Raw genomic sequence first — 17,865 nt, forward strand, 5'->3', positions numbered from 1 at the left:
ACCTACCTATCTACAATGTGATCAAGTACAAGAAAATTGTAACCAGTCTTCTGAATTGTCCTAGTGAAATGAATAAATGTACAATTCTTTGGTTTCTTTTAAATTCAGGATCATTCATCTGCAGACTTTAAATATCAGTTCATTGCTCCAAATATTGTTTGTCTCTTTACTTGTAGGGATTCCTTGGAAAACCTTAAAGAAAACCTGCCTTTCTTTTAAATGATGACATGGTATGTCATGTGTTGTTGTTTTTCCTCTGAGGTTTATTTATTTATTTTTAACAACTGCTAAGGACCAGATGATTTTACTGTGTCCTGATATGTAAAAACCAAAGAACTCTTTTTTGATATGATCCTATGAGCGCAGATGAATGGATGGCTCTGCCCAAATGGACCCAGGTGACTTTGTGAGCTGAGCTCTTCCCAAGAAGCTGCGACTGGGAGCACAGCCACTTCTCAAAAGCCGCCTGACCACGGATGGAAACTGCAGACTGTTTGGAGAAGGCTGAAGGGGATGTGGATTCCAAAGATTTGGAGTTAAACAGACTATGTGTGATGAAGTGGACTTTCTTAAGAAGATTGGGGAATGGACTTATTTTGTTTAACTGGAAAACCATTTTGACTGAAAATTTTTGATAAAATGGATCGACAACAGAGGTTTATAATTTTTGGGAATAAGGCACAATTGTTGGAAAAGTCCTCAATCAAAATCCTAAGGAAAAGTTTTATTATTAAGAATCAAATCAGGATATTTGATTCTGGATGGATCAGAGACAATGATTGGGGTGACTTACCGTAAATAACAAGCCATTATAGTTAAATACAATAGATGTTTAAGAGAGGGCTTTCATGTATAACTTTACTGTTGGTTCATCTGTTCAGCACTTTGCCTTTACACACAATAGATAAAAGACAAATTAAGTGTAAATATAGGTAGAAATTCACAAATTTTGAGCCTGCTTTGCAAGGGTAGGAAACTAATATTTTTACAATATATTTATCAACATTCAACTGATTTACTATATGTAAATTATGTCTTTTTAATAAAAAATTTTTCTTCTTTATGTTTTCCGTATTCTTGTATTCTGTCTTAATTTGCCCAATATTTTTCCTTTAAAAAGTCCCCTTACCAGAAACAATTTCATGTGTCTGCTCTGTACCAATTTTCTAAGCTGCCTCTAAATCTAGAATGATAGCCTCATAGGGTTGGAAAGCACCTCAGGGGTTTTCAGGTTCAACCAACTGCTCAAGGCAGGTGCCTTATATAAACCCAGTCAAATGACTGTCCGGTCTATTATGAAAAACTTCCAGTGATGGAGCATCCACAATGCCAGGAGGCCAGCTATTCCATTGATCAATTGCACTCAATGTCAGAAAATTTCTCCTTACTTCTACATTGGATCCTTCCAGCCACGAACTTCTTGTTCTGCCTTTTGTTGTCCTAGAGTACAGATAGGCAATCTCGGCTCTTTTATGACTCATGGATTGTAACTCCCAGAATTCCTGAGTCAGTGTCCATGGGTCATAAAAGAGCCGAGGTTGCCTACCCATCCTAGAGAAAAAGTTGATGTCCTCTTCGTGACAGCCCCTCAAATAGTGGAAGACAGCCATCACGCCACCCCCAATCCTTGTCTTCCATGGCTTACCTACCACTCTCAACTGATTGTGTGTGATGTTTTACCAGACTGGAATTATCATTGAAACTTTTGCCACAATCAAGACATTAAAAGGCTTTTTCTCCTGTGTGAAACCTCTGGTGACTCTCCAGGTGGGAATTCTGACTGAAACATTTCCCACAATCAGGACATTCAAAGGGTTTCTCTCCTGTGTGAGTCCTCTGGTCTCTCAGAAGGTTGGAATTGAGAGTAAAACTTTTCCCACAGTCAGGACATTCAAAGGGTTTCTCTCCTGTGTGAGTCCTCTGGTGATTCACAAGGCTGGAATTCTCACTGAAACTTTTCCCACAATCAGAACATTCAAAGGGTTTCTCTCCAGTGTGAGTACTCTGGTGATTCACAAGGCTGGACTTCTCACTGAAACGTTTCCCACAATCAGGACATTCAAATGGTTTCTCTCCTGTGTGAGTTCTCTGGTGTGTCACTAGGTTGGATTTGTGATTGAAACTTTTTCCACAGATAGGACATTCAAAAGGTTTCTCTCCTGTGTGAGTCCTCTGGTGTATCACCAGGTGGGAATTGTGACTGAAACTTTTCCCACATTCAGGACATCCAAAGGGTTTCTCTCTTGTGTGAGTTCTCTGGTGTGTCAGCAGCTGGGAATTCTTACTAAAACATTTCCCACAATCAGGACATTCAAAGGGTTTCTCTCCTGTGTGATTCCTCTGGTGTTTCACAAGGCACGAATTCCGACTGAAAGTTTTCCCACATTCAGGACATTCAAATGGTTTTTCTCCTGTGTGAGTCCTCTGGTGTATCACGAGGTGGGAATTCTGACTGAAACATTCACCACAATGAGAACATTCAAAGGGTTTCTCTCCTGTGTGAGTCCTCTGGTGTCTCAAGAGGTAGGAATTCTGACTGAAACTTTTCCCACAATCAGGACATTCAAAGGGTTTCTCTCCTGTGTGAGTCCTCTGGTGTCTCCAGAGGCAAGAATTGTCACTGAAACTTTTCCCACAATCAGGACATTCAAAGGGTTTCTCTCCTGTGTGAGTCCTCTGGTGTTTCACAAGGCTGGTATTCTTACGGAAACTTTTCCCACAATCAAGACATTCAAAGGGTTTCTCTCCTGTATGAATCCTCTGGTGTGTCAGCAAGCTGGAGTTGTGATTGAAACTTTTTTCACAATCAGGACATTCAAAGGGTTTCTCTCCTGTGTGATTCCTCTGGTGTATCACCAGGTGGGAATTCTGACTGAAACATTTCCCACAATCAGGACATTCAAAGGGTTTCTCTCCTGTGTGAGTCCTCTGGTGTCTCCAGAGGCAAGAATTGTCACTGAAACTTTTCCCACATTCAGGACATTCAAAGGGTTTCTCTCCTGTGTGAGTCCTCTGGTGTGTCAAGAGGCAGGAATTGTGACTGAAACTTTTCCCACAATCAGGACATTCAAAGGGTTTCTCTCCTGTGTGAGTCCTCTGGTGTATCACCAAGTTGGACTTCTGACTGAAACCTTTCCCACAGATAGGACATTCAAACGGTTTCTCTCCTGTGTGAATCCTCTGGTGTATCATCAAGTTGGAATTGAGAGCGAAACTTTCTCCACAGTCAGGACATTCAAAGGGTTTCTCTCCTGTGTGAGTTCTCTGGTGTATTACTAGGTGGGAATTATGACTGAAAGTTTTCCCACAGTCATGACATTCAAAGGGTTTCTCTCCTGTGTGAGTGCTCTGGTGTCTCATGACATGGAAATTTCTAATGAAACTGTCACACAATCAGTATAGTCATAGGTTTTCTCCCTCCTGTGAATCCTCTGATATATCACCAAATTGCCATGCTCGCTAAAGCATTTACTGCACTAGAAGTGCTTTTATGGCTTCGCTCTCGTGTGGGTCCTTCCATGAACCACAAGGGAGCTGTTCTGACTAAAGCTTTTGCCACAATCAAATGATTTGTATGGCTTTTCTTCTGGGTGGCTCCTCTTGTGCATAATCAGTTGTGATTTGCAATCTGTGCTTTTCCAACAGTAGACACAAGTACGGAGATTTTCCACAGTTGATATTCTTGAGGAAGTCAAAAATATGGACAATCCCTTGTTTAGTGGTGCTTTCATTCAATCCGTTTTCTTCCTCACAGGGCGAGGCCTGCATGACTCTCTGCTCTACGTTACTTTTCTACTCACTTTTTCCTCCACTGACTTCCAGATATTTCCCTCTTTTACTGAATGAAAAATAATCTCCCTTGACTTTTCATGTAAGGTATTCTTGAATTCTGAATAATCTACTTATTCCAGTTTGAAATCTTTCTTGATTTTCTCTCTTTTTTTCTAAGAGCTGCTGGAAGAGGAGGAGAATTGTGTGTTTTTCTGAAGGAAATGAAAAATATTTTGATTTCTGGCTTGATTTGCTTTTCTTTTCAACCTTGCTTGTTATTCCTATCTGTCCAGAGTGCTCTTCTTCCATTCTTCCTTTCTATAAGATTTAAAGAAAAGCATAACTTTAATTTTTATAAAATGATGAGAGGTGTGAAAAAAGAAAACAAGTATACATTACAATGGAAAAGCAAACATGCCAGAATGATAGAATAATCTCTTACGTTGCTTATGATTCATGTGATTCATGGAATACTACCGACATCCATGTTCAAATATCCATTCAATCAAATTCAGTTGTTGGTTTGGATAAAATTTGTTTTAGATAAAATTTCTCAGTCAATCACAAATTCTTAGCAATGCAAAGGGTTATTATCAAATACATCTGGAAGTGATGGGGATAGATTATATAAACAGCGGGGATAGTGAATTAATTGATACAGAACATCCCTGCATCCAGCAATCTAAAAACTATAGGGCTATCAGTGCATGTAACATAGATGTGTTTGTGGAGAAGAATATCAACCTTGCTGCCAAGCAAAATGAAGCTTTTAATAGCAAGTGCCACAGAAAGTGCGCTAACCAAATGGGTGGTAAGACAATAGGGGAACTCAGGTACCACAAAGGTTATGTAGAAAACAAACACAGTGTCAGTCATAAAAGACTCAATTGTCTATACACCAATGCACAGAGTATGAACAGCAAACAGGGTGAACTAGAAATTCAGGTTAATGAGGGCAGATATGATATTGACGCCGTTACGGAAACATGGTGGGATGAAACCCACAAAAGGAACACACAGCTAGAGAGATTTAAATTATTTAAAAGAAACAGACCAAATAAAAGAGGAAGTGGAGTTGCTCTCTGTATAAGAAATAACTACATGTCTACAGAAATAGAGCACAACAATGATGAAAACTGTAATCTTGAATGCATTTGGGTCAATATAAAAGGGAGAAAAAATGACATTGCCATAGGTGTATACTATAGGCCACCCAACCAAACAGAGAAAATAGATGAACTTTTTGCTAGTCAGCTAAGGTATGTAGGAAGCACATCACAATAGTAATGGGGGACTTTAACTACCCTGACATCAACTAGGAGACAAACTCTGCACCAAGTGGAAGATCAAACAGATTCCTGACAAACCTAGCAGACAACTTGTGTCTCCCAAAAAGTAGAGAAGGGAACTAGAGGATTAGCCATCTTGGATCTAATTCTCACTAACAGAGATGAAATGATAGAAGGTATTGAACCCACAGGAACCTTGGGAGGAAGTGATCATGAAATATTGGAATTCAACATTATGGAAGCACAAGCAATAGAACAGGGTCAAACTAGAATCTTGGACTTCAAGAGAGCTAATTTCAATAAATATTGAGAAGGCTTGGGAAGGATTCCATGGATGAGAATCCTCAAGGGGAAAACAACTCAAGAAGCTTGGGAAATTTTGAAAAGTGAGATAATAAAAGCCCAGTCTAGCACAATACCAACAAAGAGGACAAATAACAGCTCTCAAAAGAAACCAGCATGGCTGCATAAAAAACTCTGACAAATTGAAACATAAAAGGTACAAGTATAGAAAGGGGAAAGAGGGGCACATAATTAAGTCAGAACATCAGCAAATAGCCCGAGCCTGTAAAGATGAAGTGAGGAAAGCTAAGGCTCATAATGAACTAAGGCTTGCGACCAAAGTCAAAAATAACAAAAAAAGCTTCTTTCAACAAAACAAGAAAAAAGTGAAGGAAGTGATTGGTCCATTAGTGGGTGAAAGTGGCAAGAAGATGACAAGTAATATGGAGAAAGCAGAAGTATTTAACTTGTTTTTTTGAATCTGTCTTTACACTGGGCGCTATCTAACAAAATGAAATTCAATGGTGAAAAAAGTAAGGTTCTACATTTACGCAAGAAAAAAGAAAGGTACAGGTATAGTATAGGGCACGGGTCGGCAACCCGCGGCTCCGGAGCCGCATGAGGCTCTTTGAGCCGTCTCCTGCGGCTCCCAGCCGCCCGGTGCGCGCGCACCTCTCCGAACTGGCGGAGGTGCGTGCGCACCTCCCCAAACCTTTGGAGAGGTGCGCGTGTACCTCCGCGCGAACGGGCAGCGGCGCCGCTCTTTGAGAAAGCTGCCGCGGCCCGTCTACAAAGCTGCCGAAAGCAGCAGCTTTGCAGATGGGCCGCAGCAGCTTTCCCAAGAAGCGGCACCCATTCCGAGAGGTGCGCGCGCACCTGTCCGAACGACCGTAGGTGCGCACGCACCTCCCCAAACCTTTGGAGAGGTGCGCGCGTACCTCCGTGCGAACGGGCAGTGGTTCTGCTTTTTGGGAAAGCTGCCGCGGCTCGTCTGCAAAGCTGCCGCTTTCGGAGAGCAGCGGAGCAGCGGAGCCCTTCCCCCCCCGAGAGATCTCTGTGTCCTTCTTTCATGGGCGCCAACCCTGGGCAGGAGCAGCCTCTGCCCAGCTTCACCAGCAGCTAATTTCTCAACCCGGCTGCACAAGCAGCAGGTTCCCAGCAACTGGTGACCCCGACGTGATTCTGCGGAATACGTCTTCAGCCATCCATTCTCATTCACCCGACGGTGGCCGCGACTCATCCTCGTCCGTCGCTAGACGCAGGACTTTTAGTGAGTATGGGTGGAAAATTCTCTCAACAGCAGACAGCGCATCTGCAGGAGTTGAGGGAATTAATTGATAATGGCAGGAAATTGGCTGCTTTTAAAACAGGCAAACAACCTCCCCCGGTTAAAAAGAGAGACTTAATTCAGCTTCTTTCTTACGTGTGGGAACAATGCCCAAAATATCCTGAAAAGGGATCACTCAAATTGGCTACATGGACCAAATTAAAAATTTTAAACTTGTGGAGGATCATAATGGAATGTTTAACTCTCCACTATGCATGTTTTAACCAGATAGGAGGGACGGGCGAAACGTTGGCCTTCTCCGTGCCGCCCCCACCCTATGAAAAATCAGAGAAACTTCCTCCTATTGCTGTGCCTGTCCCTCCCTCTGCTCTGCCTCTGGAGAATCTTCCTTCTGCCTCTTCTCCTTCCCCTGCTGTGCCTGTCCCTCCCTCTGCTCCCGACCAAGAGGAAAAAACCTCTGAGTTTGTTGCCATCACTATCCCTAAACCCCCTCCTCCCCCTTTCCCTCCTCCTCCTTCCTCAGATCTCCCTCCGGAGAAGCTTCCTCCCACCTCTTCTCTTTGCCCTGCTGTGTCTGTCCCTCCCTCTGCTCCCGACAAAGAGGAAAAAGCCTCTGAGCTTGTTGCCATTACTATTTCCAAACCCCCTCCTCCCCCCTTCCCTCCTCCTCCTTCTCCAAATCTTCCTCCGGAAAAACTTCCTTCAGCTTCTGCTCCAAAAGCCTCTGAGTTTGTTGCCATTTCTAAACCTCCTCCTCCCTTCCCCCCTCCTCCTTCTTCAGATCTCCCTCCTCCGCCTCCCCGCCCCACTCAAGGGGCACCTTTTGTTCACTCTATGCTTGCAGCTCGTGCCTCCGGGATATTAGATCCAGAGGATTTAGAAGCTTGTGCTGCCTATCCTGTCACTTTTGTACTTCCTCCGGCTGCTGCAGCTCCCGCTGCTGCTGCTGGGGGGGCAGCTGCTGCTGCCCCCCCACCACCTCCACCCGCACAACCTGTTTATACTCCTCTGACTCCAAAAACTATTAAGGACATTAAAGCTGCTGTGACTCAATATGGCCTTCATTCTAAATACACTCTCGGCCTGATCACAGGTCTGAATTACCTTGGCACTCATATGACCATCGCTGATTATCGTATGCTGTTTGATATGATTTTAACCCCAGCTCAAAACGTTGTTTGGTCAGCGGAGTATGCCAAACAAATCCAAATTTTAGAAGGGAGAGGTCTTCCCCAAAACGTAACCAGAGAACAACTATTGGGGGCAGGCCAATTCCTAAATTTGGACAATCAACCTCAAATGGACCAAGCTGGCTTTCCTTTAATTGCACAAGCTGCTATGGCTGCACTCAGGAAAGTTGATGAGTCTGGCAGAACACCCACCCAGACATTTTCTAAGATCCAGCAAGGACCAAATGAAAGTTATCAAGACTTCATCAGTCGTTTGACGACTGCTATAGAAAGACAAATTGACAATGTTCAGGCTCAAAATGAAATTCTGCTCAAATTAGCTTTTGAAAATGCAAACAAAGATTGTCAGAAAGTACTTCAGGCTATCGCAAACAAGCCTGGGGTTACTGTGGCGGAAATGTTGGAGCAATGCCGCATCGTCGGCACCACCGCCTACTCCATGGAAGCACTGGCTTTTCTACCCAGGGGGAATTCCAAAAGGGGTCCCGCCTGGGCGGAAATTGCTTTAACTGTGGCAAGCCAGGCCATTTCAAATCTCAATGTAGAGCCCCCGGTGGAGGTGCCTCCAAATTTGGCAATCAATTAGCTAAACCAAAAACGGTGTGCCCCCGCTGCAAAAAGGGGTGAAGCCACTAAACATGTAATTAATCATTGTATTCGGACCTTTGCAGTGCTGGGATGTCCAAAAGAACTCAAAACAGATAATGGCCCTGCCTACAGCAGTCAAGCCATGGCAGAATTTTGCCATCATTGGCAAATAACACACAAATTCGGAATTCCATATAATAGCCAAGGCCAAGCCTTGGTGGAAAGGGCTAACCAAACCTTGAAACATGCATTAGATCATTATAAAAATCAGAACGGGGGAAAACGAAACCCCAACCTCCCAGCAGTGCAAGAAACTCTTAACCTTTGCCTCTACACGCTGAACTTTTCATACTTGACTGGCCAACCCTTAACCACAGCTGCAGAGAGGCATTTTTCATCTCCAGTTGCAGATCAGCCTAAACCCAAAGTGTGGTATCGCCAACTTCCAGACCTAACTTGGAAAGGCCCTGCAGACCTTCTCACCTGGGGCAGAGGCTACGCTGCAGTCCAGCTGCCAGACAAAGTGCTGTGGATCCCAGGTCGCCACATTCGTCCGTATCATGCCTCCACAAACACAACTGCAGAACCCATTAAAGATGACAGCATGGTTTGTGACTTTTCTCAGCTTTGTTCTAACACCACTGACTGATGCCACTAAAACACAATTCCATCTGAAAGCTTACCCCAGACGTCAAGTTTTGCCGCCTACTCAGCCTGCAGTATTCCATTGTGCCTCCACTTCACCAGCTATCCCATCCCGTTCTTTACAATGGCTCACACCTTTGACATTGCTTCCAGTCAAAAATGACTCTTTTCACACTGTTTTTGCCCCATCGCATGGACCCAGAAGGAACAACCTGTTGTTAACAACGAGTCTATGGTCATTTACCATCATCATCCATGTCACCACTAATACTCAGACTGAGGGACAATGTGAACTCTGTATGGTTACCACCAAGCTAGGTACAACAATAACCAAAACATTGATTTTTCATGCTCAATTACCCATTTAGCAAAAGAAAGTGCTAAATCAAGAACTTACATCATGCAAAATCGATTGGCCCTGGATTATCTCTTAGCAAAAGAAGGGGGGGTATGTGGAAAATTTAATCTCACAAATTGCTGCATCGAAATTGGTAACAGTGGAAGGGTAATTCAGGAGATCACAGAAAAAATGATTAAGGTAGCTCATGTTCCTGTCCAAACTTGGAATAGTTTCAACTTTCAGGAATTATCTGGCTCCTGGTTTCCCAAACTACCTGGTTTACAAGCTATTGTATCCTTAATTGGTATGATTGCATTAGGATGCATTATTTTACCTTGTGTCTTGCCTATTTTATCAGAAGTATTACTAACAGTATTTCCTTGATAGCTGAACAGAGAGCTGTTAAACAAATTAATTCTTTATGGCACAGTAAGTATCAATCCCTTCCCCAGGAGGATCCAGAAGAGCCAAATGCTCAATTTGAACTAGAGACTCCTTTGTCTCCTAAAGAGGAAAATAAAAATGCCTTTTGGGCTCGTTCGCCTCTTGACTCTCCCGAGGGTGCATCTCTAAAGAACCCATCCCTCCTCAACTTTGAAGCGAAACATACAGATTCTGCATTTAAAACAAAAACGGAGGAGATGTTGGAATAACCATGATCTCTGTTCCTATACATGAAGCTGGCTAGTACTTTTCTACCATGGAAAGTCTTCAGTGAACCATGTATAAGGAAGTAAACCAAGAAACCTAGTAAACAAAGAAACCTAGGAGATATGTCATTGGCTACAGCCAGATAAGGGCATAATCACAGAATTCCTTCACACCATTGGCTATTCCATATAAGGCAAATTCTGACGCCTCCTGCAAGTGATTGGTCATTACTGTATTTGAATCTACCATTAACACCAATGTCCTTTCAGGATGGTTTAGTAGAACACATGTGTAACCATGATTGGTCTATTTGAACAATAATAAAATATGATTGGTTGCTTTTACTATAAATAAACAAGGTCCACTGCTCCTCGTGGTTGAGAGTGCATCCCAGGAGCAGCGGAGCCCTTCCCCCCAAGAGATCTCTGTGTCCTTCTTTCATGGGCGCCAACCCTGGGCAGGAGCAGCCTCTGCCCAGCTTCACCAGCAGCTAATTTCTCAACCCGGCTGCACAAGCAGCAGGTTCCCAGCATTTTGCACATGCGCAAAATGTTTTTTGCGCATGCACGTGCATGTACGCGTGCATGCGCGTGCATGTACGCACGCACGTGGCTCCCACTTTTTTTTATGTGTGATGGAACCGGTTCCCAGTGGCTCTTTTCCTTTTTCAGGTTGCCGACCCCTGGTATAGGGGGTACCTTGCTCAATAGTAGTAACTGTGAGAGTGATCTCAGAGTCCTAGTAGTCAATCACTTTAATATGAGCCAGCAGTGTGCTGCAGCTGCCAAAAAAGCCAACACAGTGCTAGGCTGCATTAACAGAGGGACAGAATCAAGATCAAGTGAAGTATTAATACCACTTTACAATGCCTTGGTAAGGCCACACTTGGAATAATGCATCCAGTTTTGGTCACCATGACGTAAAAAAGATGTTGAGACACTAGAAAGAGTACAGAGAAAAGCAACAAAGATGATTAGGGGACTGGAGACTAAAACATATAAGGAACGGTCACTGGAATTGGAAATGTCTGATCTAATGAAATGAAAGACTAGGGAAGACACGATAACAGCAGTGTTCCAATATCTCAGGGGCTGCCATAAAGAGGAGGGAGTCAAGCTATTTTCCAAAGCGCCTGAAAGGAGGACAAGAAGCAACGGATGGAAACTAGTCAAGGAGAGAAGCAACCTAGAACTAAGGAGAAACTTCCTGACAGTTAGAACAATTAACCAGTGGAACAACCTGCCCCCAGAAGCGGAGAATGCTGCAACACTGGAAGATTTTAAGAAGAGACTGGACAGCCATTTGTCTGAAATGGTATAGGGTTTCCTGCCTGAGCAAGAGGTTGGACTAGATGACCTCCATGATCACTTCCAACATCATCATCATCATCATCATCATTATTATTACTATTATTATTATTATTATTCCAGATATATGCATACAGAGAGAAATACAGATACAGATACACACTCCTACAAAAGTACATATGAAGCAAATCTATGTCTTTCAAGCCTGTAAAAATATCCCAAAATAGTTTACAGTAAAAACTTTTCACCTAATTTTAGAGATGTGGCGGCTTTAACTGATGGATAACAGAATAACAGAGTTGGAAGGGACCTTGAAGGAAGAATTTTAATGGTGGAAATGACGATATATTAAAAAATGATGTTAATAATAGCAATATATGCATCAAACAATAAACAAGAAATATTTTATCTAAACCAAACAGGAAAATATTGGAAATGGAATATCAAAATATTTGTTTAGTAGGAGGCTTTAACGCAATTGTGAATTAAAAATAAATTACAAAAGTAGTAAAATAGGGGGAAAAGGAAGAAAGAGATTACTTAAGGTGTTTGTTAAAATGGCAGAAGAAATCTGCGTACAGAATGTCTGGAAAAAAATGAGCCCCAAAAAGACTCAGTATACATTTTATTCAAATAGACACAAATCATGGTCTAGAATTGATACGATATGGATGTCCCCTAAATTAAGAACTAATATACGTGAGGTTGAGATAGAACCCAATATTTGGGCTGACCATAATCCGAGGAAGCTGAGTTGGACAGGAGTAAAGAAGAAATCAAGGTGGACATTGAATCAACTCTTATTAAATAAAAAAGAAGACACTTCAGTACACATGGGATACACCCAAAGCATACTTCAGATGATTAGCTATAATTTATGTGGCTGAAAAGAATACAGAGAAAAAGCCACATTGTAAAACGTTAAGGAAAGAGTTTTAAAAATCGGAGCTAGAGCTTCAAAACCATCCACAAAAAACCTCTTAAAAGACAAATGGAGATAATTAAACATAAGCTAAACCTAACAGAGTCAGAAGAATTGGCTCAACAATTGAAAAGGGCAAAACAATGTTTTTTTAAAAATGCAAATAAACCAGGAAGACGGTTTATAAAAATTGAAAAAGTTGATAAACAAATTGCAAGATGAGAAGGGAGATGTGTAACTCCAAAATGAGGCAATAAAAATAGTTAAAGAATATTGTAAAAAATTATAGACAAATAATAAATAAATGCTTTCAAGATATATTAAGCTAACAGCAAGATGTGCAACGATAAAAGATAACTACATAAAATTATTAATCAATTAAAATTAGATCTAGAAAAATGGAAAAATGTACAACTATCAGGAAGAATAGCTACTGTGAAAATGAATAGTTTACCAAAACTGCTCTTCTTGTTCCAAACAGCACCTATAAAAGTAGAGAAGAAATTTTTTGATGATTTAAATACTTTGATTTTGAAATTTATTTGCCAAATAAAGAAAGCTAGAATTAAACTGAAAATGCTACAAGAATCCAAAGAAAATGGAGGATATGGATTACCAGACTGGGTCTTATATTATCAAGCATGCATCTTAATATCGCTAAAAAATGGATAATTCTCAGACATAAAAGACTGTTATATCTAGAAGCACATGATCCGCAACATGGATGGCATGCATTTCTATTCTATGAGAAGAATAAGATTCATAGATAATTTCAAAATCATTATATAAGAAATACACTACTTCTTGTGTGGAAAAAGCTAAAAGCAAAAATCTACTTCAGAATCCCGGGATGGCTTTCAATGATGGCTTTCAGATTTCTAGAGAAATATGAAAAAAAATTGACATATAAAGATATTTTGGATACCGAAGGGAAATTAAAATCTAGGAGGAGTTTGTAGACCAGGGTACTGAATTATCATGGTGGTCTCAATTGCAAATGCTATCGAGCTATGATAAAGATGCGAAAATGTATGGTTTTTTTATAAAGAACAATGTTTGATCAGACCCTATTGATCTCTGATAAAAAACTGATTACCAAACTATATAACTTTCTATTAAATTCAAAAATCGAGGATGAACAAGTGAAAGAAACAATGATAAAGTGGGCAAATTTTTTTGGATAGAATATAGAATTACAGAAATGGTAAAATCTTTTAAGAAAAAAAATCTTAAAGAAAAGGCGATTGTGAATATATGGTAGAAGAAATATTTCTGAAATACATTTTTTAAAAGGAAACAAAAGGGAAGAATAGAATAGCCCACCAAAGCACATGGCCGACTGATCACCAGGCTAACCTGTTTAGAGGGACACCCTGCACTGCTGTTTTTAATGTACATCTCGTAGGTTTTGGATGACGATAGTGGCCCTTTCAGCTATTGCACCTGAGCTCTGTTGCATGGAGGAATGTGGAATAAAAAAACTGCAGAGTATATTTTAATGATTCTCTTTTCATTCAGGAACTCAAGATGGCATACAAAGAATGTCCTTTGTACCAGGCTGTAATTTATAGTCTAAATGTGCCCCCCCTCCCCAGACAGTCTACCTACCAATGTGAGCCAGTACAAAAACATTATAACTTGCCCTCTGAATTGTGTTAGTGAAATGAACAAATGTGCAATTCTTTGGTTTCTTCTAAATCCAGGATCATTCACTGTTTCTCTTTTACTTGTAGGCATTCTTTGGAAAACCTTAAAGAAAATTTCTTTAAAATGAAAATGATGAAACGGTATAATAAGTCATGTGTTGTTTTTCCTCTGAGGTTTATTTATCTATTTTTAACAACTGCTAAGGAGCAGATGACTTTACTATGTCCTGATATGTAAAAACTATAGAACTCTTTTTCATATGATCCTATGAGCTCAGAATGGCAAATGGCAAAACAATCCCGATACGTCGTGTAACGTCACGTGACGTTGCGAGTTTGACATGTCTTCCCTAAAATATTTGAAAAGGATTCGGTTATTTGGAGAAGTAGCAGGTTTGAAGATAAATAGAGAAAAAGCAAAAGTTACAGTTAAAAACCTTACATCTAAGCAAAAAAGAACAATTGTCAGAAAAAATAGATTTTCAAATAGTTAGGAAAGTTAAATATTTGGGGATATACCTAACAGCAAGATGAGCAATGATAAAAGATAACTAAATAATATTACATAATAAAATAAAATTAGATCTATGGAAAAATGTACAACTATCAGTATTAGGAAGAATAGCTACTGTGAAAATGAATAGTTTACCAAAACTGCTCTTTTGTTCCAAACAGCACATATAAAAATAGAGAAGAAATTTTTTGATGATTTAAATACTTTGATTTTGAAATTTATTTTCCAAGGAAAAAAAACCAGAATTAAACTGAAAATGCTACAAGAATCCAAAGAAAATTGAGGATACGGATTACCAGGCTGAGTCTTATATTATCAAGCATGCGTCTTAATATAGCTAAAAGAATGGTTAACTCTCAGACATAAAAGACTGTTATATCTAGAAGGACATGATCCGCAACTAGGATGGTATGCATTTCTGTGGTATGAGAAGAATAAGATACCGTACATAGGTAAAGGTTCCCCCGCACATGCGTGCTAGTCGTTTCCAACTCTAGGGGCCGGTGCTCATCTCCGTTTCAAAGCTGAAGAGCCAGCGCTTGTCCGAGGACGTCTCCGTGGTCATGTGGCCGGCATGACTAGACGCCAAAGGCGCACGGAACACTGTTACCTTCCCACCGTGGTGGTCACTAATTTTCTACTTGCATTTTTACGTGCTTTCGAACTGCTAGGTTGGCAGAAGCTGGGACGAGTAACAGAAGCTCACTCTGTTACGCGGCACTCGGGATTCGACCCGCCAAACTGCTGACCATCTGATCGGCAAGCTCAGCATTCTAACCCACTGAGCCACCGCGTCCCTTTTATAAGATACATATATACTTTCAAAATCATTATATAAAAAATACACTACTTCTTGTGTGCGAAAAGCGAAAAGCTAAAATCTACTTGAGAATCCCAGGATGGCTTTCAACGATGGAAGCGTTTGTTCACCCGGAAAAAAAGGGCATATAAACATACTTTGGATACCGAAGGGAAATTAAAATCTAAATAAGAGCTTGTAGACTAGGGTACTGAATTATCATGGTGGCTTCAGTTGCAAATGTATTTGAGCTATGATAAAGATGCGAAAACATATGGTTTTTATATAGAACAGACAATGCTTGATCAGATACTGTTGACCTCTGATAAAAAATTGATTAAGAAACTATATAACTTTCTATTAAATTGAAAAATGGAGGATGAATGTGAAGGAAACAATGATACAGTGGGTAGAAAACTTTGGATGTAATATAGAATAAGAGAAATGGCAAAATCTTTGGGAAATAAATTATAAATTGACCATAGCAACTTCTTATAAAGAAAACTGATGTAAAATGTTCTACAGATGGCATTTACTACCTGCTAGATTAGCAATGGCAGAAAGTGAAGAAGAACTAAAGAGCCTCTTGTTGCGGGTGAAGAAGGAGAGTGCAAAACTTGGGTTGAAACTTAACATTAAGAAAACCAAGATCATGGCATCCGGCCCTCTCAATTCCTGGCAAATAGATGGGGAAGAAATGGAGGTAGTGACAGATTTTATTTTCCTGGGCTCCAAGATCACTGCAGATGGGGACTGTAGCCAAGAAATTAAAAGATGCTTGCTCCTGGGGAGGAAAGCCATGGCAAATCTAGACAGCACACTAAAAAGCAGAGACATCACCCTGTCAACAAAAGTGCATATAGTCAAGGCTATGGTCTTCCCAGTTGCAATGTATGGCAGTGAAAGTTCGACCATAAGAAAGGCTGAGCGCCAAAGAATTGAGGCCTTTGAACTCTGGTGCTGCAGAAGACTCCTGCGAGTCCCTTGGACTGCAAGGTGATCAAACCGGTCAGTCCTAGAGATCAACCCCGACTGCTCTTTAGAAGGCCAGATCCTGAAGCTAAAACTCAAATACTTTGGCCGCCTAATGAGAAGGAAGGACTCACTGGAGAAGAGCCTAATGCTGGGAAAGATTGAGGGAAATAGAAGAAGGGGACGACAGAGAATGAGGTGGCTGGATGGAGTCACTGAAGCAGTAGGCCTGAGCTTAAATGGACTCCAGAAGATGGTAGAGGACAGGAAAGCCTGGAGGAACGTTGTCCATAGGGTCACGATGGGTCGGACACGACTTCGCAGCTAACAACAACAACAGATTAGCAAAAATGTTTTCAAATATGTCCAGTAAATGTTGGAAATGTGATCAAACACCTGGTACATATTACCATATGTGGTGGCCTTGTGGTAAAGGAAAAATAACAATAATTGGGAAACATGTAGATTTTAAACCTGAACTCTTTATTATTAGGGATAAGACCAGAAAAATTTAATAAGCTAATGTATATTTAACATTGCATGTATTAACAGTAGCAGGGACTGTATTTGCTCAGCACTGGAAGAATGAAGAAACACCACTAGACAGAGATAATCAAGAAGATATTGGACTGTGCTGAAATGGACAGACTTACATTGAGGATCAAAGAGAAAGATGATTCAGAATCTATTTTCAAAAATAGAAATTATTTCATCAATGTTGGAGAAAAGGGGTAGACACTAAGAATGTAACTTGTAACTTAAGCAAACAAATTGGACCAGACAACATGATGTTTATTAAACACTAATCAAATGTAATAACAGAAAATTAGTTTTAAAAAATTGTAAAAAAAACAAAACAAAGAATAACACACTTGGAAGGGACCTTGGAGATCTTCTAGTCCAACCCCCTGCTCAGGCGGGAGACCCTATTGCTATTGCTGAAAATGGCTGACCGGTCTCCTCTTAAAAACCTCCAGTGATGCAGCACTTACGACGTCTGGAGAGGGAAGCCATTCGCAAAGAATCAACCTTCGCTTGAAGGAGACTTTTTAAACATGCCCACCAGCAGAAAAACTGCAGCCCCCAATTTAACAGCCGACTGAAAAGTTGGGGAGGGAAGGAAAATGCAGCAGCAGCAGCTGACCTGCTTCAGCCTAGTTGCTTCTCTGCTTGGACGCCGTGGAGGAAACCAAACAGCCCCGCTCGCTCCCGGCTTCTCCTCCGACCTGCCCTCCACTCACCTCCCAGCTGCTGCTTCGACCCTGGGAAGAGGAAAAGATCCACTCTGCACACCATCTTCCTCCGATGAGTTACAAGGAAGAGGAAGTTCCTCGGCGCTTCCACTCTCCTCCCCTCCTTTTTTAGCAATATAGTACTCGATGGTTTTAACTCCTTTAAACTCAACCACACATGCCACCTACTGTATTGTCCGCTTTCTAGGCAGAGATGTTGCCTGTTTGACCGCGGATAGGTGGCGAAAAAGACGCTTGTCTCGTCTCTGCCTGAGGCGTTTGCATGATTCCCCCCCCCCCCCCGATTAAAAGCTATCAAGACGTTTCTGACTTCTAGCAACCGATCTTTGCAACAGAGCCCAGTGAAATGTGACACTAGTTACATCAGAAGATTAGCTATGTGCTGAGCTACAAATGTTCATGACGGTT

The 17,865-nt window shown here is 41.2% G+C and overlaps 2 protein-coding genes across 4 annotated transcripts in view; both read right to left on the bottom strand.

The window, feature by feature from the left end:
- Positions 1-706: 706 nt before the first annotated feature.
- Positions 707-17,865, bottom strand: part of LOC308662040 (uncharacterized protein) — a 52,864-nt gene continuing 35,705 nt past the window's right edge. The window contains exons 1-2 of one of the 3 annotated variants that reach the window (XM_081317456.1): positions 17,446-17,644; positions 707-4,089 (exon numbers count right to left, since the gene is read on the bottom strand). In XM_081317456.1, the coding sequence (XP_081173582.1) occupies positions 1,723-3,360 (1,638 nt within the window). In that variant the 5' untranslated portion in view covers positions 3,361-4,089; positions 17,446-17,644 and the 3' untranslated portion in view covers positions 707-1,722. Of the gene's footprint in view, positions 4,090-12,727; positions 12,760-17,445; positions 17,645-17,865 lie in introns of those variants that run through there. The other 2 variants (XM_081317455.1, XM_081317454.1) reach the window with 2 other exon arrangements.
- The window catches only part of LOC308662044 (uncharacterized protein), a 40,167-nt gene continuing 24,744 nt past the window's right edge, over positions 2,443-17,865 (bottom strand). The window contains exon 2 of the mRNA XM_081317461.1: positions 2,443-2,506. The gene's annotated coding sequence lies outside the window, so the exon portion shown is untranslated. The remainder of the gene's footprint in view (positions 2,507-17,865) is intronic.

Source organism: Vipera berus, assembly GCF_964194415.1.
Source record: "Vipera berus genome assembly, chromosome: 2".
Taxonomy (NCBI): Eukaryota; Metazoa; Chordata; class Lepidosauria; order Squamata; family Viperidae; genus Vipera; species Vipera berus.